This window comes from Phycomyces blakesleeanus (genome assembly GCF_001638985.1).
Source record: "Phycomyces blakesleeanus NRRL 1555(-) unplaced genomic scaffold PHYBLscaffold_7, whole genome shotgun sequence".
NCBI classification, from domain to species: Eukaryota; Fungi; Mucoromycota; class Mucoromycetes; order Mucorales; family Phycomycetaceae; genus Phycomyces; species Phycomyces blakesleeanus.
Genome location: NW_017265140.1, coordinates 351,662 through 377,344, shown reverse-complemented (window position 1 = coordinate 377,344; position 25,683 = coordinate 351,662). Strand labels below are relative to the sequence as shown.

At 34.7% G+C, this 25,683-nt stretch overlaps 6 protein-coding genes across 6 annotated transcripts; 2 read left to right on the top strand and 4 right to left on the bottom strand.

Moving 5' to 3' along the window:
* Window positions 1-390: 390 nt before the first annotated feature.
* On the top strand, window positions 391-2,301 carry PHYBLDRAFT_77651 (GATA-type zinc finger transcription factor; the record flags this gene model as incomplete). Its single annotated transcript, XM_018443284.1, has 1 exon — window positions 391-2,301. One exon carries the CDS (start codon window positions 391-393, stop codon window positions 1,897-1,899), a length of 1,509 nt encoding a protein of 502 aa, XP_018293336.1. The 3' UTR covers window positions 1,900-2,301.
* A 2,340-nt stretch (window positions 2,302-4,641) lies between these two features.
* On the bottom strand, window positions 4,642-7,138 carry PHYBLDRAFT_180743 (basic-leucine zipper transcription factor). The gene is made up of 2 exons (XM_018438356.1): window positions 5,410-7,138; window positions 4,642-5,248 (listed from the first exon to the last, which is right to left on the bottom strand). The coding sequence occupies exons 1-2, from the start codon at window positions 6,788-6,790 to the stop codon at window positions 4,803-4,805; spliced, it is 1,827 nt and encodes a 608-aa protein (XP_018293335.1). The 5' UTR covers window positions 6,791-7,138; the 3' UTR covers window positions 4,642-4,802.
* Window positions 7,139-11,338: 4,200 nt separating this feature from the next.
* Window positions 11,339-12,723, bottom strand: PHYBLDRAFT_64220 (hypothetical protein; the record flags this gene model as incomplete). The annotated part of the gene is made up of 4 exons (XM_018441258.1): window positions 11,339-11,415; window positions 11,775-11,995; window positions 12,017-12,093; window positions 12,709-12,723. 4 exons carry the CDS (start codon window positions 12,721-12,723, stop codon window positions 11,339-11,341), a joined length of 390 nt encoding a protein of 129 aa, XP_018293334.1.
* Window positions 12,724-16,159: 3,436 nt separating this feature from the next.
* On the bottom strand, window positions 16,160-19,525 carry PHYBLDRAFT_143551 (hypothetical protein; the record flags this gene model as incomplete). The annotated part of the gene is made up of 4 exons (XM_018431013.1): window positions 16,160-16,740; window positions 16,807-18,960; window positions 19,055-19,266; window positions 19,341-19,525. 4 exons carry the CDS (start codon window positions 19,523-19,525, stop codon window positions 16,160-16,162), a joined length of 3,132 nt encoding a protein of 1,043 aa, XP_018293333.1.
* An 898-nt stretch (window positions 19,526-20,423) lies between these two features.
* Window positions 20,424-21,350, bottom strand: PHYBLDRAFT_143550 (hypothetical protein; the record flags this gene model as incomplete). The annotated part of the gene is made up of 5 exons (XM_018431012.1): window positions 20,424-20,493; window positions 20,556-20,593; window positions 20,700-20,811; window positions 20,884-21,091; window positions 21,197-21,350. 5 exons carry the CDS (start codon window positions 21,348-21,350, stop codon window positions 20,424-20,426), a joined length of 582 nt encoding a protein of 193 aa, XP_018293332.1.
* Window positions 21,351-21,634: 284 nt separating this feature from the next.
* Window positions 21,635-25,302, top strand: PHYBLDRAFT_64218 (hypothetical protein; the record flags this gene model as incomplete). Its single annotated transcript, XM_018441257.1, has 13 exons — window positions 21,635-21,851; window positions 21,917-22,156; window positions 22,224-22,443; window positions 22,468-22,639; window positions 22,664-22,713; window positions 22,799-22,961; window positions 23,341-23,414; window positions 23,473-23,523; window positions 23,556-23,628; window positions 23,715-23,811; window positions 24,082-24,208; window positions 24,400-24,906; window positions 24,972-25,302. 13 exons carry the CDS (start codon window positions 21,635-21,637, stop codon window positions 25,300-25,302), a joined length of 2,322 nt encoding a protein of 773 aa, XP_018293331.1.
* Window positions 25,303-25,683: the final 381 nt, after the last annotated feature.

The window sequence follows — 25,683 nt, the reverse complement described above, 5'->3', positions numbered from 1 at the left end:
TTATATACATACATTCATACATACTTATATACATACATAACATACATACCTACATTTATATATAAATATAAATATAAATATCTATATACTTCTTTATATTTTTATATATTTTTATATATATATATATATATTATTCCTCGTTATCAACCAGCCAAAAAAATACACTTCTTTATTATATATTTTATTTTATCTTATTTTTTCTTTAGAAAAAATAAATAAATTAAATTAAATTAAAAAAAAAAACACCATCAGTATCATCAGTATCAATACCAACAATACCACCAAATACTACGGATACCAGACCATTCATCAGCATCAACCAAGAGCATCATCAAATCAAATCAAATCAAATACCACATTACCATATACCACTAAAAGAAAGACACAAAAATGAACATTGCCGACCTTCTCATACAATCGCCCTCAAATACTTCACCTATTCGCGACGAAGATTTCATGAAGATCTGGGAAGATGTGTTGGAAAAGAACGGATTTTGCATGCGCCACAAGCTGGAGCGCAACAGTCTGACGGATGCGACCATCGCGCCCTTGAGTCCGTCTTCATTTGTTGGTGAAACACCTGTGCACATCAAAGTTATCGGAAGACACATGAACGGCTCCTTCCGATGCCACATCGGGACCGGCAAGGCATCCCGCCCCATTCGGTCCACCGAACTGTGTCAGCAGATGCGACTCCTTGCAGTGTTCTTCAAAGCCGAGGGCAGCCGAAGCCAACTGATCTTGCCAGATTTCATTCTCTTCCCAACCTGGCTGCTCCATCTCTTCCGCTACACCCAGCATGGCACATCGCCCGGCCGCACCGACGTCCGGTTCTTGGAGAACGCAGCCCTGGCCAAAGAAGACCACATCTATCGTCTCAACCACGTCCTCAACTCCTTGTTTCGTTTTAATTTGCGTAGCTTTGATCAGGACAAGCTACGGTCCGCACTGGAGCTGGCCAATTACCTCTTTGACACCGCAGGTTTGGAACACGAGAATCTTCCCAGACCAGTGTTTTCTCCATCGTCGTCGCAGCCAGCCCTCTACACAACCCTCATCTCGCTCCTGCACGCCCCAAGACCCTCCAAGATCAAACCAATGTGCCACAACTGCAGTACCAAACCAGCGTCACGACGTCACCTTTGCGTGGCTTGCTATCGTTACCAGCTCAAACACGCTGCGCCGAGGCCGCTGAGACTGATCGTAGCCAACCGTCCAGGTCCGCGCGTGTCCAAGACGCAGTCTGATTTGGCTTTTCCAACCGGAGACTCTCACTCACTCCCGATGGTCTTCTATTCTCCCAAAAGTGCCTCGTCCCTATCCCGGAAACACTGTGCCAATTGCGGGGTTCAGGAAACACATCAGTGGTACAGGAATCTGTGTGGTACAGGACACTGGTGCGAGACCTGTAAGAGCTACTACCTCAGACACACCAAAGTCAGGCCGGCCGAGCTGTTTGTCAAGGCTGCAAAGCGCAAAGTTGATGTGCGCACACTAGTAAACTGGACTGCCTCGGAAGACACAATCGGCGGTTGTATCAATAGCAATAATTCTATTCATGACAATCATAATATTCATGATAATACTAGTTATATATATAGTCATAGTCATAGCCATAGTAATAGTAATATCAGCAATAATAGCGGTCTTGATTCCCGTCGGTCCTCTTCCTCTATTGAATCAAATATGCCGCCCTCACCAGTCCACGCGCGCAGTCGGTCTGGGAGTGCTGTCAGCAGCGGCTGCAGTAGTCCGACTGCCTCCCTCTTTGTTTCTATGCCCCTCACACCACCTGATTCTGCCCGCGTCTTCTCCAGTCCATGTCGTTTACCACCACCTCACCTTACACAAACTCATCATTCTCTTGTGCCTCCCTTCTCGGCATGGTCTTCAGAGTAATTCATTCTTTTCTTTAATATCCATTTAATATCTATCTATCAATATCTATCCCTCCATCCATTCATCAAACGCATCAAACCCATCCATCATTTATCTGTTCTATTCTATTCTATCCATCCATCCATCCATACATCCATCCATTCAATTATCTATCTATCTATCTATCTATCTATCTATATCTTTATACTTCTTTTTTTTCTTTATTCATTTTATGCCAGTCTTTTTAAGCCTTGTCAACTATCACCCCTTTTTTTTTCTTTATTTTATATATGTACATCTCTCATTCTTTCTTTTCTTCTTTTTCTTCTAAAAGAAGGAAAGAACAAAATTCACTTCACTCACTTTCAATCATTCATTCAATTCAATTCAATTCAATTCAATTCACTGCACTTTATATTATATAATCTTGTTTTTTCTTTCTTCCTTTTCATAATCTTTGCACTCACTCACTCACTCACACACACTTTATACATTTTGCACTTTACACCAAAAAATTCACCTTCATACCTTCATCTCTTTCTTTATATATATATATTATATATATATTATATATAGTTATTTTATATATCTATATATTCTATATCTATTTAATTCTCTATTTATTTATTTTTAAAACAAAAAAAACACACCCACACACACATCTCCGTATGTCCCATATATCTTATTTATCTATTTTATCTTTTAATTTTTTTTATAAAAAAAAATATCAATCAATATTATCTTTATTAAACTTTTTATTATTATTATTATTTTATTACAACCTTGATTTAATTATGCGACTCATTTAGAAGGAAAGATGAGAAAACTAAAAAAAAAATTATTTACCTTTTTTTTTTTGTGTATTTTTTTTGTTGAAAAAAAAAATTACATATATAATAATTATAATAATAATATTCACTTTCCAAAACACTTAAAAAAAAAACCTTAAAAAACAGAGAGAGAGGAATAGTCAGATAATAAATAACAATAATTAATACTTAATTAATAAGAATAGAAATATTCATTCATATATTCATTCATTCATTCATTCATTCATTCATTCATTTATTTTTTATAATAAATATAATTTGTTCAAAGTTTATAAATGTTACATATGAAATAATATGAGTTAAAGGTGGTTTCCGAAATTCTAAACAAACAAACAAAAAAAAAAAACAAGAACATTGAACCCACATGTCAGCCAAAGAAACCAAAAATACATATACTTTTGTAAAAATCTATCTATCTATTTATCTATATACACACACATACACATACACATGTGCGTCTAGTGTGTGTATGTGTAATTAAACTTGACAGATCCTGACATCTTTTACATATATATATATATATATATTTATATATTTCGGCAGGTTCGTTTCCGAAATTCTTTAAATAATTTTTTTTTTTTTTTTTTTTTGCTTTTGGGATTTATTTATTGATTTTAAGAAACTACCCAAAAGTTTACAAAAATAGGCGTTTAGACAATTCCGTTTGTACTACATTTATATTTATATTTATTATATTTATTAACAAGTTAAAATAAAATTATTTATATATATAATTTTTTAATTTTTTTTCTCTCTTTACTATAAATGCATATAGAATATATTTTGAAGTGGTTATGGTAACAAATCTGCGTGATTCTAAAAAAAAACAAAAAAAAAACTTTTTTTTGCGCACTTTAGAATCTCAATTTACGTAAATTTAATTGGCTAAAATTACGTTGATCGAAAAAGTCAAATTCGCGGTTTTTTCTTTGGGAGTTTTGTAGCAAGAGTGCCCACCAAACTTTCTTGGCCACAAAGCAAAAAGAGGGCTTCTCGGATTTTTTTCTTTAATTTTGATTTGTTGTATGTTCTTTGAAAGATTTGTACTTTCTAAAGGGGGATGGTGAGAGCCCAAAGAAAGTATATTCCATAGCTATATTTTTTATAAAGAGATTAGCAAAGAATGACGGAGACGGAAGAAAAAAAAAAGAGATGTGAACTCGTTGTCGTGCACCACTCAATAGCAATACGTTTCGATGGGAGGATGTCATTATATTACTTTATTGTCATGGTCCGCACCGTGGCAGTAAGAGAGAAAGAAAGATGAAATGTGGGTAGGGAATATATAAGGAGACCGTTACAGATTGACTAATTCTTTAAACTATCTTCCCCCACCAAAGTGAGATTAATGCAAAAGAGCCGTGAAAACGTAGCAAGAAACATTCAAAATATATCTTTACCACAGCACAAAGCACAAATCAGTATATAAGAATATAGTCTGAGTATCATTTGTTTAGTCCTCATTCCGGCATGATAGCAGCCAAGGCACTCGCGGTAATAGGATGTTTCCTGGAGTAGGTCCTCTAGTCCTTTATTTTATTCTATATTATTTTTATGTAATACCAATTCATAGGCGTAAAGAAAAGGTTAATCGCTCAGTGCTTTGCATTGTAGCCGACCATTAAATACAAAAAAAAAGGTACCAAAAGAATTACGCAACTTGGCTTTTGGTTTTTGCGTGAATTGTGAATGTGCAAAACGCGAATTTGACTTTTTCGATCAACGCAATTTTAGCCAATTAAATTTACGTAAATTGAGATTCCAAAGTGCGCAAAAAAAAAGTTTTTTTTTGTTTTTTTTTAGAATCACGCAGATTTGTTACCATAACCACTTCAAAATATATTCTATATCATCATCATCGTCACAACAACCACTACAACAATCACTAAAGCCACTACAACGGCAACGTCCACCATCTTTGTACAATGAAAAGGATAGTACCAAGATATATATATATATATATATACGTATATTATTTTTACTATAACAATAATAATTAATTTAAACAATCTTTATTTTATTTTATTTTATTTTATTTACTGAAAATGATGATTTAGAATATATATATATATACTTCATCTTTTCCTTATCAATTTATCGACTCATCCTCGCTGTCCTTGACGTTGACATTGTTGCTGTTGGTTTTAATATTGTTGACCTTACTGCTGCTGCTGTTGTTGTTGGCGTGGTTCTTGGTGTATTGAGTCCATTCTTACAATGTGGACTCATCAACATCTCTTTACGTTCCATCATCATAGACATCATCCGTTGTCCTAACATCCTCATAATCTCGACTGCATTGTCCATCCTTTGAGGTGTGTGGTTGGGACAAAGGAACCAGTATTGTCCTAGGAACTGCGGAGAGACAAACCAGCAGTCCGGATTACCCATCTCTCCACCAAGGAACATTGCTGACTCGACAAGATAATCAAACAGTTCGTTGGCATCGTAATAGTCTTGAAACATAATCATGTGATCTCTCATCTCTGATCCTGGAACCAGATCAATACGTGTATCATGAGGAATCGTACGCTGCAACTCTGCTATTGTAGTTGTAAAAAAAATTAATACTCATATTATTTTTATGGTTTATGTATAAGATGTGTATACCACGCCATGCCACGCCATTCCACGCCACATAAAAATAACACTGCACCGCACTACACTCCACACAAAGAGAGAGAAAGAGACAAAAGCTTACTAGGAGTAAACAAGGTACGCCCGCCCTTGTCAATATTTTTTTGTACACGCAGGTAGTCTAATGCCTGCATAGGTGTCATTGGCGGAAGCATTTTCTTTCCATGAAAAACAGGTGGATCTGGGGTAGGCTCGGTTGTAATGCGAGGCAAACCAGTCCTTGCATCAATTTCGGGCAATTCATCACCATCTCCTTCGCCAATCTTTTCACCACCGTCATTTTCACACTCGCCTTCGCCTTCGCCTTCAATAACCATATCGGATCCAAACAGTTGCTGGCCAAAATATTCATCAAAGTCTGCCTCGGGATAGAACCCACTAAACGAATCATGGAAAGTCGTGAGGTAGTTAGGGTCCTGGATTATGTCAGCTTCAAGGAGTCGCTGCAGAAAGGAGGGCCCGGTTAGATGTGGGAATTGTTGTACTGTCAGTAGTGGCTGATGATTATGCTGTTCTTGGTCTTGATCTTGGTCTTGGTCTTGGTCTTGCTGTTGTGGATATTGTGGATATTGTTGCTGATTATGCTGTTGATTATGCTGTTTATGTTGTTCTTGTAGATGCTGTTGATATTCATATTGATGTTGATGTGGGTGTGGGTATTGATGCTGGTTTTCATATGCTTGACTTTGAAATTGGTTGTGTAATTCACCGATGCTATTGAGATCAAAACATAGTTTGGGTGTACTTATGATACTAGCTGCCGTCATTGTTGCTGTGTCATCATGAGGATTCGATTCACTGCGACTACTACTACTACAGGTACGTGAGCTTGGACTAGATACAGAATTGAAGCCTCTAGTAAGATTACAGTCTGGACTCATTGTCGCCGTTGTAGCTGTCGTTTCTGTAGCTGTCGTAGCCGTCATCGTCGTTGCTGTTGGTTGATATAGTGAAAACTCGTCTGTTGGGAAACTGATGATGTGTCCTTTGTCGTCAAGGTAGAGCTCAAGCGCCTGTGGGATATCGGGAGTTTTTGAGAAACAGAGAATCTCGGTTCCAAATTCGTCTGTCTGGCCTGTACATCCTATTTTTGGTACATCGATGTTGTTAGCCAGACAGATGATTTTAAAGGTCAGGATGATCCCCTTGAGGTAATTGAGTTCGTACAAAAGCGCCTTTGTTTTTCTTTTCAGGCGTCTGGTTTCCCGCAGCGCTTCGTCGCGGGCCTGTGCACATCGTTTGATGGTCGCCTCTGCGTCTTTGATCTCCCGGTGTTTGCGTTCTCGAAAGGCGCGCTGGGCTGCTCGGTTTTGGGCTTTACGTTGGGCAGGCGATGGTGGATTGGGCTTCCGTCCGGGCTTTTTACGTGGTCTGGTTGGTCGGCCGTTTTCATCCAGTGTCCCCAATTCGGTCTCTGGGTCGAAATATTCAAAGGAGATTGACATTTTTTTTGTCCTTCTTTTTTATTTTATTTTATAAATTTAAAGAAAGCAGAAATAAATATATGATAAATGAATGAATGAATTGAAAAATTAATCACTGGAATTGTAAGAAAACAATATAATATATGGTTATATATTTATATATATAAAGGGTGAGTAAAATATAAAAGAAAGTTTAATGATTTAAAGTCTTGTAGTCAAGGCAACCAAAGGTCAATATATTTTCTTTATTAAAATAAATAAATAAAGAAAGAGGTAAAAGAGAGATATATATATAAAGGGGGTCAAGTTGAGAAGAGAAGGAGAAGAAAAAAGAAGGAGGAGGAAGAGGAGAAAGAGAAGGGGTCAAGTTGGACAGCAAAGGCTGAAATATTGAAAGAGAAAAAGAAAGAGAGAAAGAGAAAGAAAGAGAGAAATTGTATTTGAATTCAAAAGAGAGTGGGAAATAATTCTACGTGTAAAAACATGTGGGGAATAATATAATATATAATATATATATATATAAATATATTTTATATACAAAAGTCTCACAGATCTGATGATGAAATTTTTCACATGCCAAGGTAGCCAAACCTTTCTTCTTTGCTATTTTGAGACTGTTAGATTTGTTCTTTTTCTCTTTTTCTTACTTTTTATTTTGCCCTGTTCACTTGTTATCCAAGAGGGCTTCTATAGAATATTTGGCTATAAATCTTACTGTACAAACAAATATTCCTATTTGATCTAAATAAAAGCCAAAAAGAAGAACAAGAAGTGGTAGAAAAATACAAAATAAACAAAATAAATAAAGGGAGCGGCTGTAGTTCAACTTTGAAAGTTGAACGTGTATCAATTGGGGTCTATGCACATCATATCTACCGCCCTGATGACATCTTACTAACACAGAACAGCCTTGACCCACACTACACACACCCATTCACGCAGTGTAACTACGTGATAAAGGTGGGATTTGCTTGATTGAGTGAGGCAATAGATGTTTTGCGTGAATAACATTTTTTTTTATGATGATTATTACTTTATCTGTTGTCTACACAGAATAGTGAAATACTAATATTAATTCTTATTTTTATTCTATATGTATATATATCTTGTACAGGTCATCTTGTTGGTGTTGAAATACACAGACACAAGTCTTGAGGATTTAGTTTTCAATTCACACAGTCCAATTGATCTAAACTTGCGTTTATGTTTTCACCTCCTCCTCCCGTTCTTTTCTTACTCCCCTTATTTTGCATCTTATTGTCACTCTTAATATTATATATGCTATTTGACAAAAAGAGAATTACTCTAAATTGATATGCCTTCAAATACTCTTTCCTTTATATTTTGCCCTGTCTCTTGGTAAAATTGTAATCGAAATTGTACCTATTGTCTGTATTATAGCCTTAAATTCCCTCACATAATATATAGGTCTAATTCTACATTTCTAATATCTTATAAATCAAACAGTAAATATACAATACATTATAATAGATAATTAAATAAAGAAGGAAGGAAAGAAGAGGTAACCACGTTATCATATGACAAGACATGAAAATGCTTTGTATCATTCTTGATACACAAAGATCTCTGGGCAAACAGGGAATATTCCATTTTGTATATTTACATACGTGTGAGGTTATGTATGGATAAACTGAATGCCATGAATATGCCAAGCTTATTTCTAAATGATCATAAGAAATCCTTGGGTTTCTTACCGAATTTACCCCCCACTGTCTATCTTTTTCTTTTGATCAAAAATATGAAAAACTAATTAATGCATTGATACTTGTACACTCTTATTTAATAGTTTTTCCGGAAGCCTATTTTCTAGCGCCTATCACTGGAAATGAACCTGATCTATTCATGTTAAATTATGGCTGTTTATATTATATTATATTCAATAATCAAACATAAATAAATAATACTAGTAAATGGATAATATATTATCCGGAAGATGTTACGGGTGATTCAAAATAAAATAAAACTGCAATATCGTTGAATTAAATACAGATATACAGAAATATATGTATATATTTAAGTAAAGAGGAAGAAGAAAAAGAAGGAAAAGGAAGAAAATCTACAGTCAAAGTGAATGGGAAATTTGAAATTGGAAATGGGAAAAAGGGAAAAGGAAGAAGAAAATAAAATGAAATAAAATATTGCGTTTTATTTAAGCTTCTTTATAGATATATTATTCCTTTGCCTTTCTTTTTGTATCACTTATTCGGTCACCAAGTGATACTTTGCTTTTTATAGGTATCTTGCCAGGTGGTAGGGCTAGTTAAATAGAGTAATATTGTTGGAGAAATTGAATCGAATGACCATTTTGGACCAATTTGAATATAAGAAAAAATAGATTAACCACGATTATCAATATCCGGGAACAGCTTATAATCAAAAAAGAAGAAGAAGAGTCAAGCTACATTATTAAATAAGTCAATCATTAATGAAACATTTCTTTCTTACTTACTTAAAAAATCATAATTTGACCAAATATATATCTTTTGCTTGTTTAACTTTGTAGAATAGTTGACTTGATTATAGGTTAATTATACTAAGTTGGACTAAGTGTTCTGACGGGTAAAGTGAACCGTTAGAATGAGGTGTTCACTTTTTAGTGGAAAGATACAAAATATTTATCTGCTGTGCACATACCATTCACATACACACAAAGGTACTCGTTCTACTTTTTTTTATAAAAAAAATCACATATTATAATATAATCTTGACACTAATACTAGCACTAAAAATAATCTTGGATAAAAATAATAAATAAAGCGTCTATTGAAATAGTTGTTTTATTTACAAACTTAAAACATTAATTCTAGAGGGCCGGCCTTTTCGGATGGGAGCCGATATTTTGAATTTAGCAGACCACATCAATGTCACTTGCTATGTAAAGTCTAATGATTGTATCTGGTCCCTAGGAATCTATTTATTATTATTATTATTGTAAAGAAAACTACTTTAATAGAGAGAGTGCAAACTTCTAGTATTTTCTTGAATAAAAAATTGTTGATGTCAGTAAAAGTCTTTTCCTCCAAGAATATTGTTTTTGAAATTTAAAAGTCTGGTGTGGACAGACTAAAAGTTCAAAAAAGAGGCAAAAAAAAGGGCAAAAATTTTAATCGACTCTAATTGGCTAGTCTTCTTTCATTTTCATTTAGGTTGAGAAGAAAAGCACATTTTTGATGAAAGCTGTGTGCTATAGGGTGCAAGATCTAGAAAAATCCACAATAAAATATTCTCACTTAATAAGAGAGACGGAAATATAAGCAAACCTTTATCTAATATGTACTTGCACTTATTTTGAACTTTTTTTTAGATGAAGGTGCGGACAGTCATAAATTAATCTAATTGACCAAGTTCAGAATAAACTTGTTTTATTCTTTTTTTTTTGCTCTTTTGTTGAACTTTTACTCTGTACACACCAACTATACGCAAATGTTTGTTTAGTACCCTTGTGGTAATGAGCTATGGTGTGAACTAAGTTCACCAAAAGAATTGAAACCTGCTAATAACTCGGTTCATTAACCCAGCTCATTATTTTAATTCTAATCCAGTTCTAGTCATAGTCAATATCTCAATACATTACAATCAAAGTTAAATCCAGTATAAAGAGCGTGTATTAGTAGCATTTTTTTTTCTCAAATTGATTCAAGTCCGGATTCTTTTTAATGTAAGGCAGAAAAATGGATTTAGCCAATTAAAAAAATATCATGTTAATTATATACTTTATACATGCATTTTGACCATAATAAATCACAGAGACGGTTATATTAACTTACACAAGTTAGCTTATTATTAATGTCACTCACTTTTGTAATTAAAATACATAGATTTATTTGTTTATTTTTGGTATATTCAAACACTAAGTATTATTACTGTCATATGCTATTGCTTTAAATACTCATATGCATACCAATGATTATCCTAGATTATATATATATTACACCAAATAAATCAAGACTAAAGGTATCTCCAACTTTATATATTCTAGATTATCTACCTACTTACACTTAGCATGAACATAACTGGAAGTACACCCTTAACTTACGAATATAGTCAGTATGTACCTTAAATAGCGTTGAATTTCCCAGTGAAATAAAAATGCATTTAATAAAAAATAATCACTTCGATTAAAATGGCAAATTAAATACAGAAATTTAGTTTCACTACAGAAAAAAATGGGATTTTTTTTGCTTTTCTGAACTTGTTTTTGGTCTATAATGATTAAGAACAGCTACGAAAAAATACAATTTGAAACACGAAAATATCGCTTTTTTTAACTATTTCAAAAAAACAAAGTGGGCCGTATAAACTTAAGTCTCAGGAGATACAAATGTCTATTTTAACTACATGTTTTATACCTATAGTAAGTGTAGGTTGCAATTGAAGGATATTGAATGTTGAGAGCAAAAAAATATAAAAATATTTGAACATTCTGCTGCTTAGATAAATTTTTTAAAGATAGTTCAAAAAACATATATTACAAAAAAAAATATATATGTCTGCATGGCAACCAAGCAACAATTATGACCCACAGTTTAAATCTGATCAGACAAAAAACTATGACATTGTTGCTGTGGATATTACCAAGACAACTAGTTTTGTTACATCAGCAAAATGAACAACCTTTGACTTCACTGAAACATTAGTAAGAGCAGGAATTACATTTTTTTTTTCGTGAATTGCATAAATTAACATATGAGTAAGTGACCTCCTCCTGTTGTTGAGTCTGTGCTTAAAGAAGACAATGACTTTTCCAAAAAAAAGATTATTGAATACTGGAGAGTAGCTCGAATCAATATTATGGTTCTCATCAACCTATATCTGAAATCTGACTTTTTGTGCATGTCATATATAATTTTGGTTAAGTGCAGAGTCAATTACATAGCTATTGACAAACGCCTTGCAGCTAGTTAGATAGCTGCTTCAATCAAGCTGCACTCTTTTTCCTTTGATTTGTAAGAGTATTCAAGAAGTTTTGAAAGAGAAGAAATACCTTCAAAACTATCTCGAATTATTCTATTCCTCAAAGGCTCACTGAGTTCAATATCAGATCTAGTACCAACATGCTTGCCTTTCTCTGTAATTGAACAATCAGCATAGAAATCTTCATACGTAAGCCATTTTGCTGCTACCTTTATCTTCTTGAGATAGATCTGTTTGTTCTGTACCAAGTCGAGTATAATATTGCCAGTCTTGATTCCAATAGCAGAGTTACTGTAAATAGCACCATATTACTTGCCAATCACTATTTCTATCGATCTGAAACCATATAATCTTGGCAGACCAAATGCATCGATTATATCTGGGTAGCCCTATAAGAGACGCTGGTTTATTGTGAGCATCTTTATATTGATGTTGTCCTTAACAAATAAAGTCTCAAGATATACATTATATTTAACAGATTCTCTAAAATAGAAGTTAATATGTATTTTTCAAAAAGAGCAACAGATAATAATATTTAATCTATTTTTTGTTAAGATTCATTCCTATGCTAATAACATCTGACTCAAGAATAAATTGCATACATGTATAAGGCTAAGCAATGTCTTAAAAACTGATCTGGACAGGAGCAAGAACAAAGGAAACAGATAGAGAAATATAGATAGATTTCTTTATTAAAGAAGTTGTTTGCTTGATCTTTCTATAATCACGTTCTATAAGTATTTATACAAATATTTATGCCTGCTAGATATGAGAGATAATTATATGATTGGTGCTATTAGTAGTCTCTCTGAAATATTTAGGTTGATTGCATTAAAAATGAGATTGAAGACATATAAAAAAAATTGGAAACCATAAGGTAAAGTGAGACTTTGGCATATAAGTTTATTGAGAGGTTTTGTATCTGTAAAAGACGCCGTTTCTAGCTTGATGTTTTCTATCTCTTTTATATCTTTTCACTTAGAATTTTTTTTATCTTTTATTACTGGATATTTGTTCATGTTGTTACGGACTTTTGAGAAAATATTTTCATGTTATATTGTCTGCAATGATGTAAGAAAGTGTATTGGCTCTTAGATAGCAACTACTTGTTGCTCGTGCTATTTCAGACTACTATTTGACTTGAGTTATAGATTTCTGAGCCAGTTAGTTTATATCTCAGATTTTGCAAATATAATATTACTCCTCTCCAGTTTGACATTTAGTCTGACATTTTTATATAGTGCACATAAGTTAGTTATTCTGCATTGTGTTTGCAGTACTGTTGGAGTTTGTGTTTTGGGATTGTGCGTTTTTTCGTAGACAACCAACAGGTCTTGATGTCTTTAGGGAATATTCTCTGCATTTGAGTACCTGATGTACTTTTTGTTCATTGCTGCGTATAAGTTGCTTTGCAAGGGCAACCTCTTTTGGGTGTTGTTCTATTGCTTCTGCTACTTGTTATTGCTTCTTGTTTTTCTCATCTAGTCCAGTACTCTTGGATTATTTTCAAGTCCATGAATTTGTGAGATGTTAGTCACTTGTCTTCTTATGATCCTTGTCCTTTCCATCTCACTAGTTATTTACTTTTACCTGCATTGCCTCTAGGGCTTATTATAGCTTACACTTTGACTAGTTGGTCTTTGAGTGCAGTCTAATCTACAGAAGTCAGTTTGAGATCTGATGGCAGATAGTCTTTTTGCATGAGACCCCTGTCTCGTCTTGGAGTATGTAGAATCCTCCTTGTGTTTATCTTATTACAGTATATGTTCCTTAATATGCTGGTGCCAATTTACTACTTCTTGTTGGTAGTATTATTATTACATAGCTATTATTTTCAATTTTAGTCATAGTGTGGCTTTTGTCAAACTTTTCTTTTTGTGTTCTTGTTATGAGATCTATTCTTTCTTTTATGACAGAAATACGACTTTTGCCATTTAGTCAATCCTTCTTAACAGCTCATCATTTTGCATTGAGGCTATAGAGGTTGATTTTCGTTCTTAATAATCTTTAAATTCATTGATGTTTGCAAGAAACATAAATGAGAATGGCGCTATGTTTAATTGTTTTCATATTTTATTGTTTATGACCAATTGCGATACTGGTAGATAGTAGTCCCAATCTTTTCCAGTTCCTTCAACTACCTCCTTGACAACTTGGATAGATGTTTGTACCTTTCTTTCTGCTATGCCGTTGGCTCTAGGGTGATATGATGTTGGTAGTCAATGGTCTATTAATGAGTTTTTCACTAGTTTTGTTATTAACTCATTTTTGAATTATGTACTGTTATCAGACTGTATTATTTTTGAAAAACTAAAATCCCCAAATATTTGTACTAGAGTTATGACTATAGTGTCTGATTATTTATTTGATATGATTCTTAATAAATAAAAATGTATGTATACATCTACTAAGACAAACAGATATATATTTCTATTGTCAGTATGTGTTAAGAAATCAGCTAAGTCTATAGCACAGTGATATCCTAGTATGTATGCATATATGAGTCTAAGGAGGTTATATTCTTTTCTTGTTATGTTATACTTCTGGCATGATGTATATTCTTTTACAGATTCTAAAGCATCTTTCATTATACTCATCTAATGCACCCTGTTTTTGTAGATAAGTTTGACAATATATTCCGCACGAAAGTATTCAAATAGATGTGCATCTTGGACTATCTTTTTGTATTCATCTTCTGGTGACATCACATAATTGAAATTCATGTTTGTACTGTTACTTTGAATAATATATCTTTTTCAGTCTTAGTTTTGTATGCCATGTCACTATGAATGAAATTGGTGTGGCAATACTACTAATTTGCATGAAATTTGGTGGCTGGCCACACTACGCTAAAGCAGGGGAAATTAGTGGTAAATGAGCTATGCTTGCCACTAATCATAGTGGTATTGCCACGCCGCCTTTGTGTGTGGTTCTGCCACTAATTTTTTAGAAATTTTGGTGGCCAACCACACTATGCTTAATTGAAAAAATTAGTGGTAAATGAGCTATGCTTGCCACTAATCATAGTGGTATTGCCACTAATTTACTGAATAGTAAAGCAGTATGTTTGATTAGCTTAGTTTCAAACAGATTGGTAGTAAAAGTATGGTAGTAAATCTGTATATAGAGAAATTGGTAGTAAATTCATATATGGAAAAATTGGTAGTAAAAGTATGGTAGTAAATCCATATATGGAAAAATTGGTGGTAAATTTGGTAGATTTTATTTTTATTCATACGCTTGCTGCGCAGTAGGATATACAACAGAATATACAATAGAAATATACAATGAACTATATGATGGACTATATAATATAATATGGTATACTATGTCTTTAACATGGCATATAGTGATGTATATTCATATACAAGCTTAATAATAATACTAGCAATATATCTTGCACATATACTAACTCATATATTAGTTATACGAGTAATACATACCTTTAGATATATCAGCTATGGATGACGGGATTCTTCATTATAAATTATAATTGTTGATGCTTTTCTATTGAAAGAACATTCAAACAATCTTATTCCAGTGTTGTATAAAGCTAAAGTAAAGAATACTATGAATATACGTACTTAAAAGTATTTTTTTTTGTAATTACCTCAAGTATGCTCATTAACAGCCTCAAGTAATTGTGAATAAAGACAAAATCTACAAAAATAAGTTAATATACAAAGTAAATACACATAGCCTAGTAAGCTTTCTCTTATAATTTGTTTGCATTTGAAGATTTTCTGGTAGCTACCATACTGCAGCACATGCCCAAAGTAATTAGAAGTACCTACTCATTAATAGCTGATCAGATTGTTTAGTATGCCCTATACAGTATCAGTTTAACAAGACAGTAACTTAAATTGGCTGTATTTTGTAAAAGTAAGTCAAGAGCATATTATATTGTAGCTGCTTGAAAGAAAAAAAACTGCAAAAAATGTGTTTTTCTAGTTGCATTAGTCTTTTTTTTTAATCAAAGCACAATTGTAGTAATTTTATATCAAGAGTGTCTTGAAGTTTGAGCGGTGCATGTTGTTTGAATGTGATTACAGGAAAAGCAATAGAAGAAAGTAGAGGAAATGAGTTGATTTGTCATTTATTAAAAAAAAGGGTGATTGTAAAGAGAATTTTTTTTTATTGTTGTGGAGGACAGAAATAACAAGGACACACCTACTGACATTTCTTTCATTTATGGTAATTTCTAACGGTACAGCTGTTTCTATTGGTTTAGAGTTCCAATTTTAAGTTGAACCTGTTAAGGCTCAGATTTGGGTGTACGAATTTGATATAAATGAGCCAAAAGTAGATTAGTGTAATGTTTTAAGTGTCATGATAAAATTTTAGATGGTACAAAAATCTGAAATGGGGGGAGAAGCGAAGAGAGCTGGAAAAGAAGAGATTTTATTGGACGAACCCCATTGGGAAAAATACTTTTTTTTTTATAAGTCATTTTTTTTAATAGATTTTTGCAATGTTCATCAACATCCACCAGAACATGCTGAATTTTGCAACGTTGAGGAACTTTTGGTTATTGGAAGACCCGACGGACAAGTGAATATCAACAGCCTGAACGATGTTGATGTCATCTTTGTTGACTTCAACCAGGCCTCCAAGGGGCAGAACCACAATGTTGTTGTAATTGTCCGTTACCACAGCTGGGGTATAGATGCAATTTACATTGCTGTTCGGAACAATTTGGTACTTTTGCATAAAGAACGCCTTCCTCATTCTGTCTGCAGAGTCTCTTGCTTGAACGATCTTTACCTGACCAAGGAATAATTGACCATTTGATTGAAAAACACCTGCAAGTGTATCGCACAAAGTGGGAGTCGACAACCCGGAATTGTCACTGTTGACACGAGAACCAAAGAAATGGAGATTAAAGCCTGGGAAATTGACAGGGGCTAGCTTGACAAAATCACCAATTGAACTTCTCACAGATCTTGTTCCATTACCAGCTGGTTTCTCTACGACATACGATCCTCCATTACAAAGATGCCGACAGATGAATTGCTTGCCGAATCTTGTAGTGACGTCTCAAGAGGTGGAATGGCGGTTGGTCTTGAATAAATGTTTGCGGATGAACTTATTGAACTGTTCACCGTTTTCAGTTTTGTATTGCAGCACAGAACCGAAACGAACAATGTCGTCAGTGATATGATGCAGAAGGTGGACCTTTGGCTTGAACGTGAAGTCTTGCTTAGAAAATCCTTTTTGGAGAATCTGGACATCCAGTTGAAAAAGCAGATCCGTTACATCAGTGACAGCGTGTTTTATCTTGGCAATATAGTAGTCGAAGCACCGGTCGACTCCACGCATGTACACCAAAGACGACAGGTGGCCTAATGCATGCAAGGCTTTAATGAACAAACTTGCCGATGGTTTGTCACTAAAGAGCTTGCTCATAATTCCAGGCAGGACTTGAATCAATTCCTTGAAATCGCGTCCAACGAACGAACCAGTGTGGCAAAGCTTGTTCCTGAATGTTCGGCTGTAACTCTTACAAGACTTGTAAGAGTTTAGAGCTTCCTGGAGTCTCCCCTTTTCACTTGTAGTCAGCATCTTCTGTTTCCAGAGAAAAGTCATCAAGTATTTCGTCAGGCCAAGAGGAATAATGTGGAGAATTTCGACAGGCATGTCTTTGGTAGGGTCAAAGGCTTCGAGTCTAAGAAATTCCTCACTTCCATTCTTGATATAACTCAATTCGCACCCATTGAGATATAGCTCTGACTGGGAATCGGCATTGGCAAAGGCGCACAAGAAATCCCTCGTTCTTTCTTCTGACCCACGGTGGTCAACTGGAGAATACGGCGGAGCGTCAGGGATGGAACCCTGTTCAATATGAGGCGAAGGTATGAGGCATTTTCGGCAAAACTTCTTGGCAGATGTTCCCTTATGCATGGCAAGCTGAGATTGACGAGGGTTGTCACCCATAAAGAGCAACAGGGGCGCAACGACAAGAACTACTTCACCATGATCCTCAGAATACATCTCAATACCTTTCTCCAGCCTAACAAGGTCATCGATGATAGGGGGCAACATCTCAACGGCATTCAGTGTATGATTCGAGGTACAAATGAAAAGAGCATTTTCTCGTTTGTTTCTCGTCTCAAGTGGCAACGCAGCAAAGTACATTAAGTAACTGTCATACTTGTTGTACTGCTTTGTTGAATTACCAGAGGTATCGTTGGAATAGAGATTAAGTGGGCAGACAACCACTTTCATCAAACCAGAGCCTGGAAGTCTTCTCTTGAATTCTTCAACACGGGATTTGTTGAGCCACAAGTCAGATTGAACACCAGTAAGAGCATAGGTGACAATTTCGGCAGGGCAATAAGAAACAGAGAAACCACGTCTGAGGAAAAGATCACTGTCTTTTTGAACAGTAGACATAATCCTATCAACTTCAATGGTATACTTCAGGGTAGAGACAGCAAAGTTCGTAGAGTTTCCAAACCGCAGGAAGTGTGTATCATCAGGATGGTTCAGCCGAGGATCGTGGCCACCATAAACCTGGAACGCATTGGCAAGTATGGATCCGTCCTTGGTGAAGAACTTCTCAAGGAGATACCGGTTCAGGGAGCCTTGGACTTTGACAACATCACCCACCCAGTAGTCCATTCCATTTGAAGTGATCATTGGGTGCTGGAGCAATGTGTTCTCCTTCCACTTTTCGCCTTGGTTGAGATTCAACCACTGGTTTTCCGTGAAGTCAGGAAGGGCCGAGATTTGAGATGATTTTCCGGGACATGTCATGGTAAACTTGATGTAATCGGACGGTTTGTTCATCCAAAGTACATGTCGTTCATTGTCTTGGTTCACAACATCGAAACTGGCAGTAGGAAAAACAGGGATCTGGTTCTTTTTCTGCTTGTGATAGTTAATCACAGCATTTGGTGTCGGAAAATCCAGTGCTACTCCAGATTCTTCACGGACGTCCAAGACCATCTTCATGGCAAACATGATCTTCTTGATAGATCTTTCTGAGGCAAGATCTTCATCGCCGTAGAAGAGAGCATGTAAAATAAACTCTACTTTCGACTTAAACGGACGGGTGGGTCCAGTAAAAATGTCAGCAAAGTCATCGGGCCGGTACGATGTCTGTCTGCTGCTGTCTTCGTTCGAGTAGACATTCATGGCATGAGAAAGAGATTGGAAGGTTCTCATTTCTGCTGCCATTCTAGCGATATGATCCTGGCTATCATATTCTACTCTGGTGTCCGTGTCTTCGTCGTCAGTGGTCTCATCATAGTCATCTGATGAATCACTGTTCAGCAAAAAAAAAACAGGTTATTATCTATTTCAATATTGCATTACTAATTTTTACTTATGATAGAATGTGATCATCACTATATTCGTCTTCGTCAGAGATTTCATGGCCATATGTGTCCTGAGGGTTTTCAATAATAAATCCCATTGCGGCAGGTTCATTATTACTGTTCAGGTTGGTAGTGGCAGTGGTAGTGGCAGTGGTAGTGGCAGTGGCAGTGGCAGTGGCAGTGGCAGTGGCAGTGGCAGTGGCAGTGCTTGCAGAAGAAGAAGGGCCATCAAACATAGCAGGTCTAATGTTAAGATATGCTCAATTTCAGCTTTACATTACATAGTATTTTTCATCCTACTTTTAGGATTAACTTACCTTCTTTTTACAAGTTTCTCATACTCCCCCATTTCGTTTGGATGTTTTTTCGTATAATGTCTTCTGAGGCCTTGCAAGGACCCTAACACTCTTTCGGTTTCGCAGACAGTGCACACAAATGTTCGGTTGTCTGTAGCCGTTGGTGTGAGGAATGTGTTCCTCTTTGTTGTGAAGTGATTTTCCATGTTTAAAAATCTTTGGAACGAAAGATGTAGAAAAGCGTAAACTAATTTGAGGTACCATATCTTTAATCATGCAAAAAATGACTGCTAAAAAAATCATGTGAAATAATGTGAGCTAATTTTTTTTTGTTTACTTGTTTCCTTCTTTTTCTTTTTTTTTCTCATGACTGAAAGGTAAGTTTCAAGCGTAATCTAACAAGATGATAGCGTCCATCATACTGAACACTCTCAGTAAGTAATATATTTATTATGCCCTACTTCATATTGATACTAATATATATTTTTTATTAGATTCTATGGAGATTCCAACATGAGATTGTATTAGGAAGTTACTTCAAACTATGCCAAGCTGTCTGTCGTGGTATTATAAGGTATCTACTCCTAACATAACTAAACAAGCAGTCTTTTCCTTTACTTTTGTTAATAACTTTACCCTCATCTCTTTAGGTAAGTCTCATATATCACTGTCTGTCTAGTATAAAAAGGTAATTTACCATATTATTTACTTCAAAGGTCATAACACTAATACTGTTTCTGTTTAATAGTCGTTCTTCTTTACTTTTACCATGTCTATCTCCCAATCTATTGCATAAGAGAGGCTGCTACACTAGACTAGCTACTAGTATATAGAACGCGTAATCCTAGTACTATTTTTTATTGAAACCAAAATAAAAACATTTTTTTGAAACATTTTTTTTTTAAACATTTTTTGAAACCCTATAATTGCAATTATTGGACCCCCCATTTTTCAGATTTTTTGTATCCATCCTTTTTTCCATTCACGGTAAATTCGAGCGGACACTTCATATTCCGCTTTAGGAAATTTTAGTCAGGCCAACTTTAAATCTAGCTTGGACATTGAGTTTAAAAAAATCTCAGTAGGTGTGGAGTTCAAAAAAAATTAAACACGACGGCTCCGCATGTTTCTTCTTGGTGGTGAGGATGCCACACTACTTTCTGCCCCACCAAGGCTACATATAAAATATAGTTTAGTCAGTGTATTAAGTTTTACGTTTGAACAATCTATACATACCTCAACTCTTCTTCTTGAACTTCTCCACTCAACTTTGCCTACATATTTTTTTATAAAGAAAAGTATTAATGCAATATCTTGCATGAGACTAAACATAATACATATGATTCGCCGCTTCTCCATTTGGCATTCAGCCTTCATCACTTCTTGAAGAAGAAGAGCAGCAGCCCATCGACCTCTGCATTTGTGTAGAGCGAACTGATAGTTCAAGAAGATTAACTCCTCGAGTCTCAAGGAGTAGTACAACTTTTGTTGACTACTCAATCTTCCCCAGTTCGTCTCTACAATGTCATCTTCACGCATGATACATCAGCATTGCCTTGTATACATGTGGAACTGGAATCTAATAAGCTTCTGCTCTTCTGCGGATACGTTAACATCCGTTCCCTGTTGCTTCTTCCACAGAAAATTTATGAGTGCATTAATCCTGGAAGTTGCACTTGGCGTCTTGTTGGTTCTTGTTGGTATAAAACCAACACAGGCCTCAGTCATCGTAGCAGGAATATGTCTTACTCCTCTATCATCTGGATGATTTACTAAGTAAGACATTCTGGTTTGTGTAGCACTTGTTCACCTTTTAATAAAGTGATTTTATAAGTAAATGTTATTATATAAAAGATAAAATATTATGCTTGCATTACCTGCATGAAAACTGTGTGATATGTCTTCTCTTATAAACTGTTGCTGACTGGTAACAGTTTCTGCAATTTTGGCAACCGAAGCCCGAATATCAGAAAGTTCACGAACTACAGTTCTCACTGTGCTCAGATTTATGTTTTCAGAGATGTTGTTCATGTTGTATATGTTCGCGTAGATAAAATAAAGTTAAGAAAAAATAGTGGAAAGAAAGGCATTTACTTATGGAAAAAATAACAAGAGAACAAAAGATTGCAAACTGAGAGAAATTTATGCAATTACAAGACCAATAAAATTATGTTGCTGACCAGCAATAGCTTCTCTGCTCGGTTTGTAAAAAAAAGTATAAAAAGAGGAATATATGATTTATTTGAAGCTTTAGATAATATCATTTATTATTGTATACAAACCTCCCACATCACAAGCACCAACTTTTTATAAAAATGAACCCATCAAACAAAAGAGCAAGAAGTCCCAATGACATTTCTTCATACATTTGTGACATTTGCAACTTGGATTGTTTTACAAGTAAACAGCTCTGGAACCATAAGCGAATCTATAAACAAAATACTGGTTCAACATTTTCTGCTAGTTCTTCTACTCACGTTCATTTGGAAAATGAAGATTTGTCACCTCCAGTAGATGACTATATGACAGAAGGTAAACATTTATATTAACCTACCAGAAAAAAAAACAATCTTTTGAATACTAATTGTGTTTAACAGACATACCTTTTGACCCATTCAAACCAAGAACCTACAAAGCCTTCTGTAATTTTGAGGCTGGTGATGAAGGACATGTATACAATGATAATATCTTCACTGAGAATACCTTCACTACTTCACAATTGTTGAGTATTGAGCTGTATGATATTGTCACTTCATTCAATGTATCTACAGAGTGTCATCGTCAGCTTGCCAACCTAATGAACACGGTATTTTGGGATCATGATAAACTTTCAAAAGGTACAATATACTCAAACAAATTCTTTTTAATTATCTCAAAAAACTAACTATTGTGATAAATCCATAGAGTATTCTCCAGAAATACTTCAGGCTGGACCTGTAAATACCTTATTAAAGAACAAAGCAGCAATAAAGGCTCACGCATATGTCATATGCATGAATGCCTGTAGGTTGTATAATAATACCCAAAACAAAGAAGAATGCCCTCACTGTGGCAGTAAGAGGTTCATGGAGGCCACAGATAATACCCTCACCCATTTGGTCCCGGTGAAGACAATGAAGATGATGTTACTAGACGATTGACTGGCTAGACTCCTCGGCAACAGTGACACAAGGAAGAAACTCCATTACAGAGCAAACAGACAGCTTATATCCAGTGAGTTGTCTGATTACTTTGATGGAGAAGAGTATAAGGCCCTCAAAACCCAACACTTTTTCCAGTCTCCTGACGATGTTGCTGTTGCCTTGTTCTTAGATGGTTTTGTAAACTAGAAAAAATCAAAACAGCAATTGACAATTGTACATGTCATGATTTTAAATTACGATCCATTGATAAGGTAATAGAATTAGCTTCTTTCATTTAAGATGTTTTATTAATATTATTTCCATAAAAGAAACTTACATGTTTTTCCTCTTTTTAAGATATACCAATGAATACCTTATTCTACTTGCCATTATACCCGGAAAGCCTGTAGATCTTGATTCTTTCTTGTTACCCATAATAGATGAAGTAATTAGCTTAGGCAAATATGGACTGATTATAAAAAAATTTGATGGTGAAAGGATTGCAGCAAAAGTCCACATGGTAATGGCATCTGTGAAGTTTTATAGAATAAAATCAACAATAAAAAGATTGAGACGTATATAAGAATACTTTGAGACTGTATATAGGTTGTCTTTATTAAAGAATACAAAGTTATCCTTTTTATATCAAAACACGATCTGCTTTGTCAGTCACATCTTAATTTCTTAAGTCTGAGTTCATTTAGATATTAGAGAGCTGGTACTGCTATGTTTATAATTTAATCTAATTGCAGTGTCCTCATATTAACTCAGTGCTTACTGAGCTGTCATAATTACAGTACTTACTGTAATTAATTATTGGTCTTATTGATTTACCATAAGTAAAATAAATAAATTATTCATTTGTTCTTGTAATGATAGCTGTTTTACTATAATAATAGGAATATGTTCTTAGATGTAATAAATCCAACAACCAAGTGTCTGGATCACCACAGCATCTGGAGACATTTCTCAAGTAAGTGGAAGAAGAAAAAAAAAACAAAAAAGGGTGACTTACAAAATCGGCAAAATAGGTTACAAAGTATTGTCATCATAAAGGTCATAATTCCAGATATGGATGTTGCGTATGTGAAGTATTAGGTGAAACCCACTTAAGAGGTAGAGGCATGTACTTTAAAAACTGTCGTGCTCCTCTAAGGCCAATGATTGACTTTGTTAATGGCAACCCTGTAAGTAAATCACTGCAAGAAAAAGAGAGAAATATTTAAAAAATAAACCCATTGTACTGATAATTACTTTATATATACATATATAGAATACTAGCATTCAAGAGTCCAACATCTTTGCTCGGCTCCCTACCTTTACTGGGTCTTCATTCTATGGTCTGGATGAGATGCATTTAATTGGTAATGGTATAGGGAAGCTTATCCACAAGCTAATAGTATTATCAAATACTACTACAACTACCAATAGCCACTACTCGAAAAATGCTGAAGGATCTCATTTGCTAAAAGATTGATACACCTTCTCATTGCCAAAAAAAGATGTATTATCAGCCGGTCAATGCATCGAACTGTCACGATCAAGAATCCCTGTATCATTTCAAGGCAGCTGAAATAATCTGATCCTTAAGACTGAAGGTGCGAGAGCAATCGATTATATTGATTTTCTATTGTATGCAGTCCCTACTCTCCTTGTACCTCTTTTCTCAAAAGCTGCTACTCGAAAAGCACTTCTTGCTTTGGTGAAAGGTTGTTCTATTTCACTGCAATGGAACTTGAATGAGGAGCTAATTGTTGAAATGGAAAAGTAAGTTTTAATATATTCTCTAGTTTTTATTTTTTAAAATAAGAATAATACTGATGCTTACCTTTCTTTACCTGTAGTCACTTTAGCATTTGACACCAGTTTTTGCAAGCCGAGATCAGCAAAAACAACTTGTCCATAAGTGTATTTTCTCCAGTAAACCACTACTTGACCCACATTGGTTATATAACAAGAAAAATGGGGAATCTCAGGGTCTATAGCACTAGATCCATGGAGAGAACGATTGGGAGATACTCAAAACTGATCAAAAGTAGGGTATTCTCTGGTAAAAATGCCAGGAACTTGGTTGAAAGACTTGCAATACGTGGTTATCTGAATTGTGCATTCAACATAGAACAGCAGCTGGACCTTATAAAGCCATATCGAACATCCCTCGACAATTATCTGGAACTTCCACTCCCTTCACCACACAACCAAAACCACCAGCTGTGGAGTCCATTTGAATCAATACCCTATATAAAAGAATTCACCGATTTACCCACATTTACCAAGGAACTACAAATTTATTATACCAAATCTAATTCCCATTCAACTGACCCACAATATACCATGAATACAATCAAAATCGCAGCTTGCGCTTTAATCAGTAGCCATGTCTATGGCTCTGAAATGTACAGAAGAAAAAGATCTGAATTCCAGCGAGGCAATCACTACATACAATTCCATGCCATATACCAAAAGTAAGTTTTTCATAAAAAAAAGCTATATAGAATGAAGCTTCTAATTACTTTAATTCAAATCTTAGTAAAATCCACTGGTTTGTTAGCTCTGTGATTTTTTATTTTACCCATAACATCTTACCTCATGATAAAAGCTGCAGGCAGTTTCTTGTGTTGGTAAGTGTTATGAATGATCACTCGGCCACAGACTATAACTATTCCATTCCAGTCGTAACTCTAGAGAGAGCCTCTATATACCAAAGATTAGTAGTCATCAGTCTTAATGATATCCAAAACCAAGTTGGTTTAGTCCAAACTGCTGTGAACTCAACCAAATATAAAGTAGTCGCACCATACTATATATTTAGTGAAGACATGAAAAGTACTGCTGGAAAATTGAGATATATCAAACTGTAAATACCTCTTATACTCATTTTTCTTATCCTTTTTCCCTTGATATTCTCACAAGCAATAAAAAATAACTTTTTGTTTTTTTGATAATTAAAATATACTTTTATTTTAACAAATTAAAACAGGTAATAATAAAATAGAGAGCAAATCATGTAAATTAGACCTATAAAGTAGCTATAGAGATTCACCATCATCTTAAAAAATAACTTCAAGATGATGTTCATTTATGTTGAAAAGGAAAAAAAATGCAAAGTAAAAATTCGAGCAAAATAAAATATAAAAAAATCAATTTAAATCTCGCACTTTCGGTATATTAGTGGAAAAGATAGTAGGTCTGCCACATTGATTAGTAGTATTGTCAAAATACAACAATCTTGGCAATGAGAC

Coding starts and splice junctions, on each gene's coding strand:
- PHYBLDRAFT_180743 (XM_018438356.1), bottom strand. CDS start 6,790: ATGTCAATCTCCTTTGAATATTTCGACCCAGAGACCGAATTGGGGACA. Junction 5,249..5,409: donor GCGTACCTTGTTTACTCCTA/GTAAGCTTTTGT, acceptor CTACAATAGCAG/AGTTGCAGCGTACGATTCCT.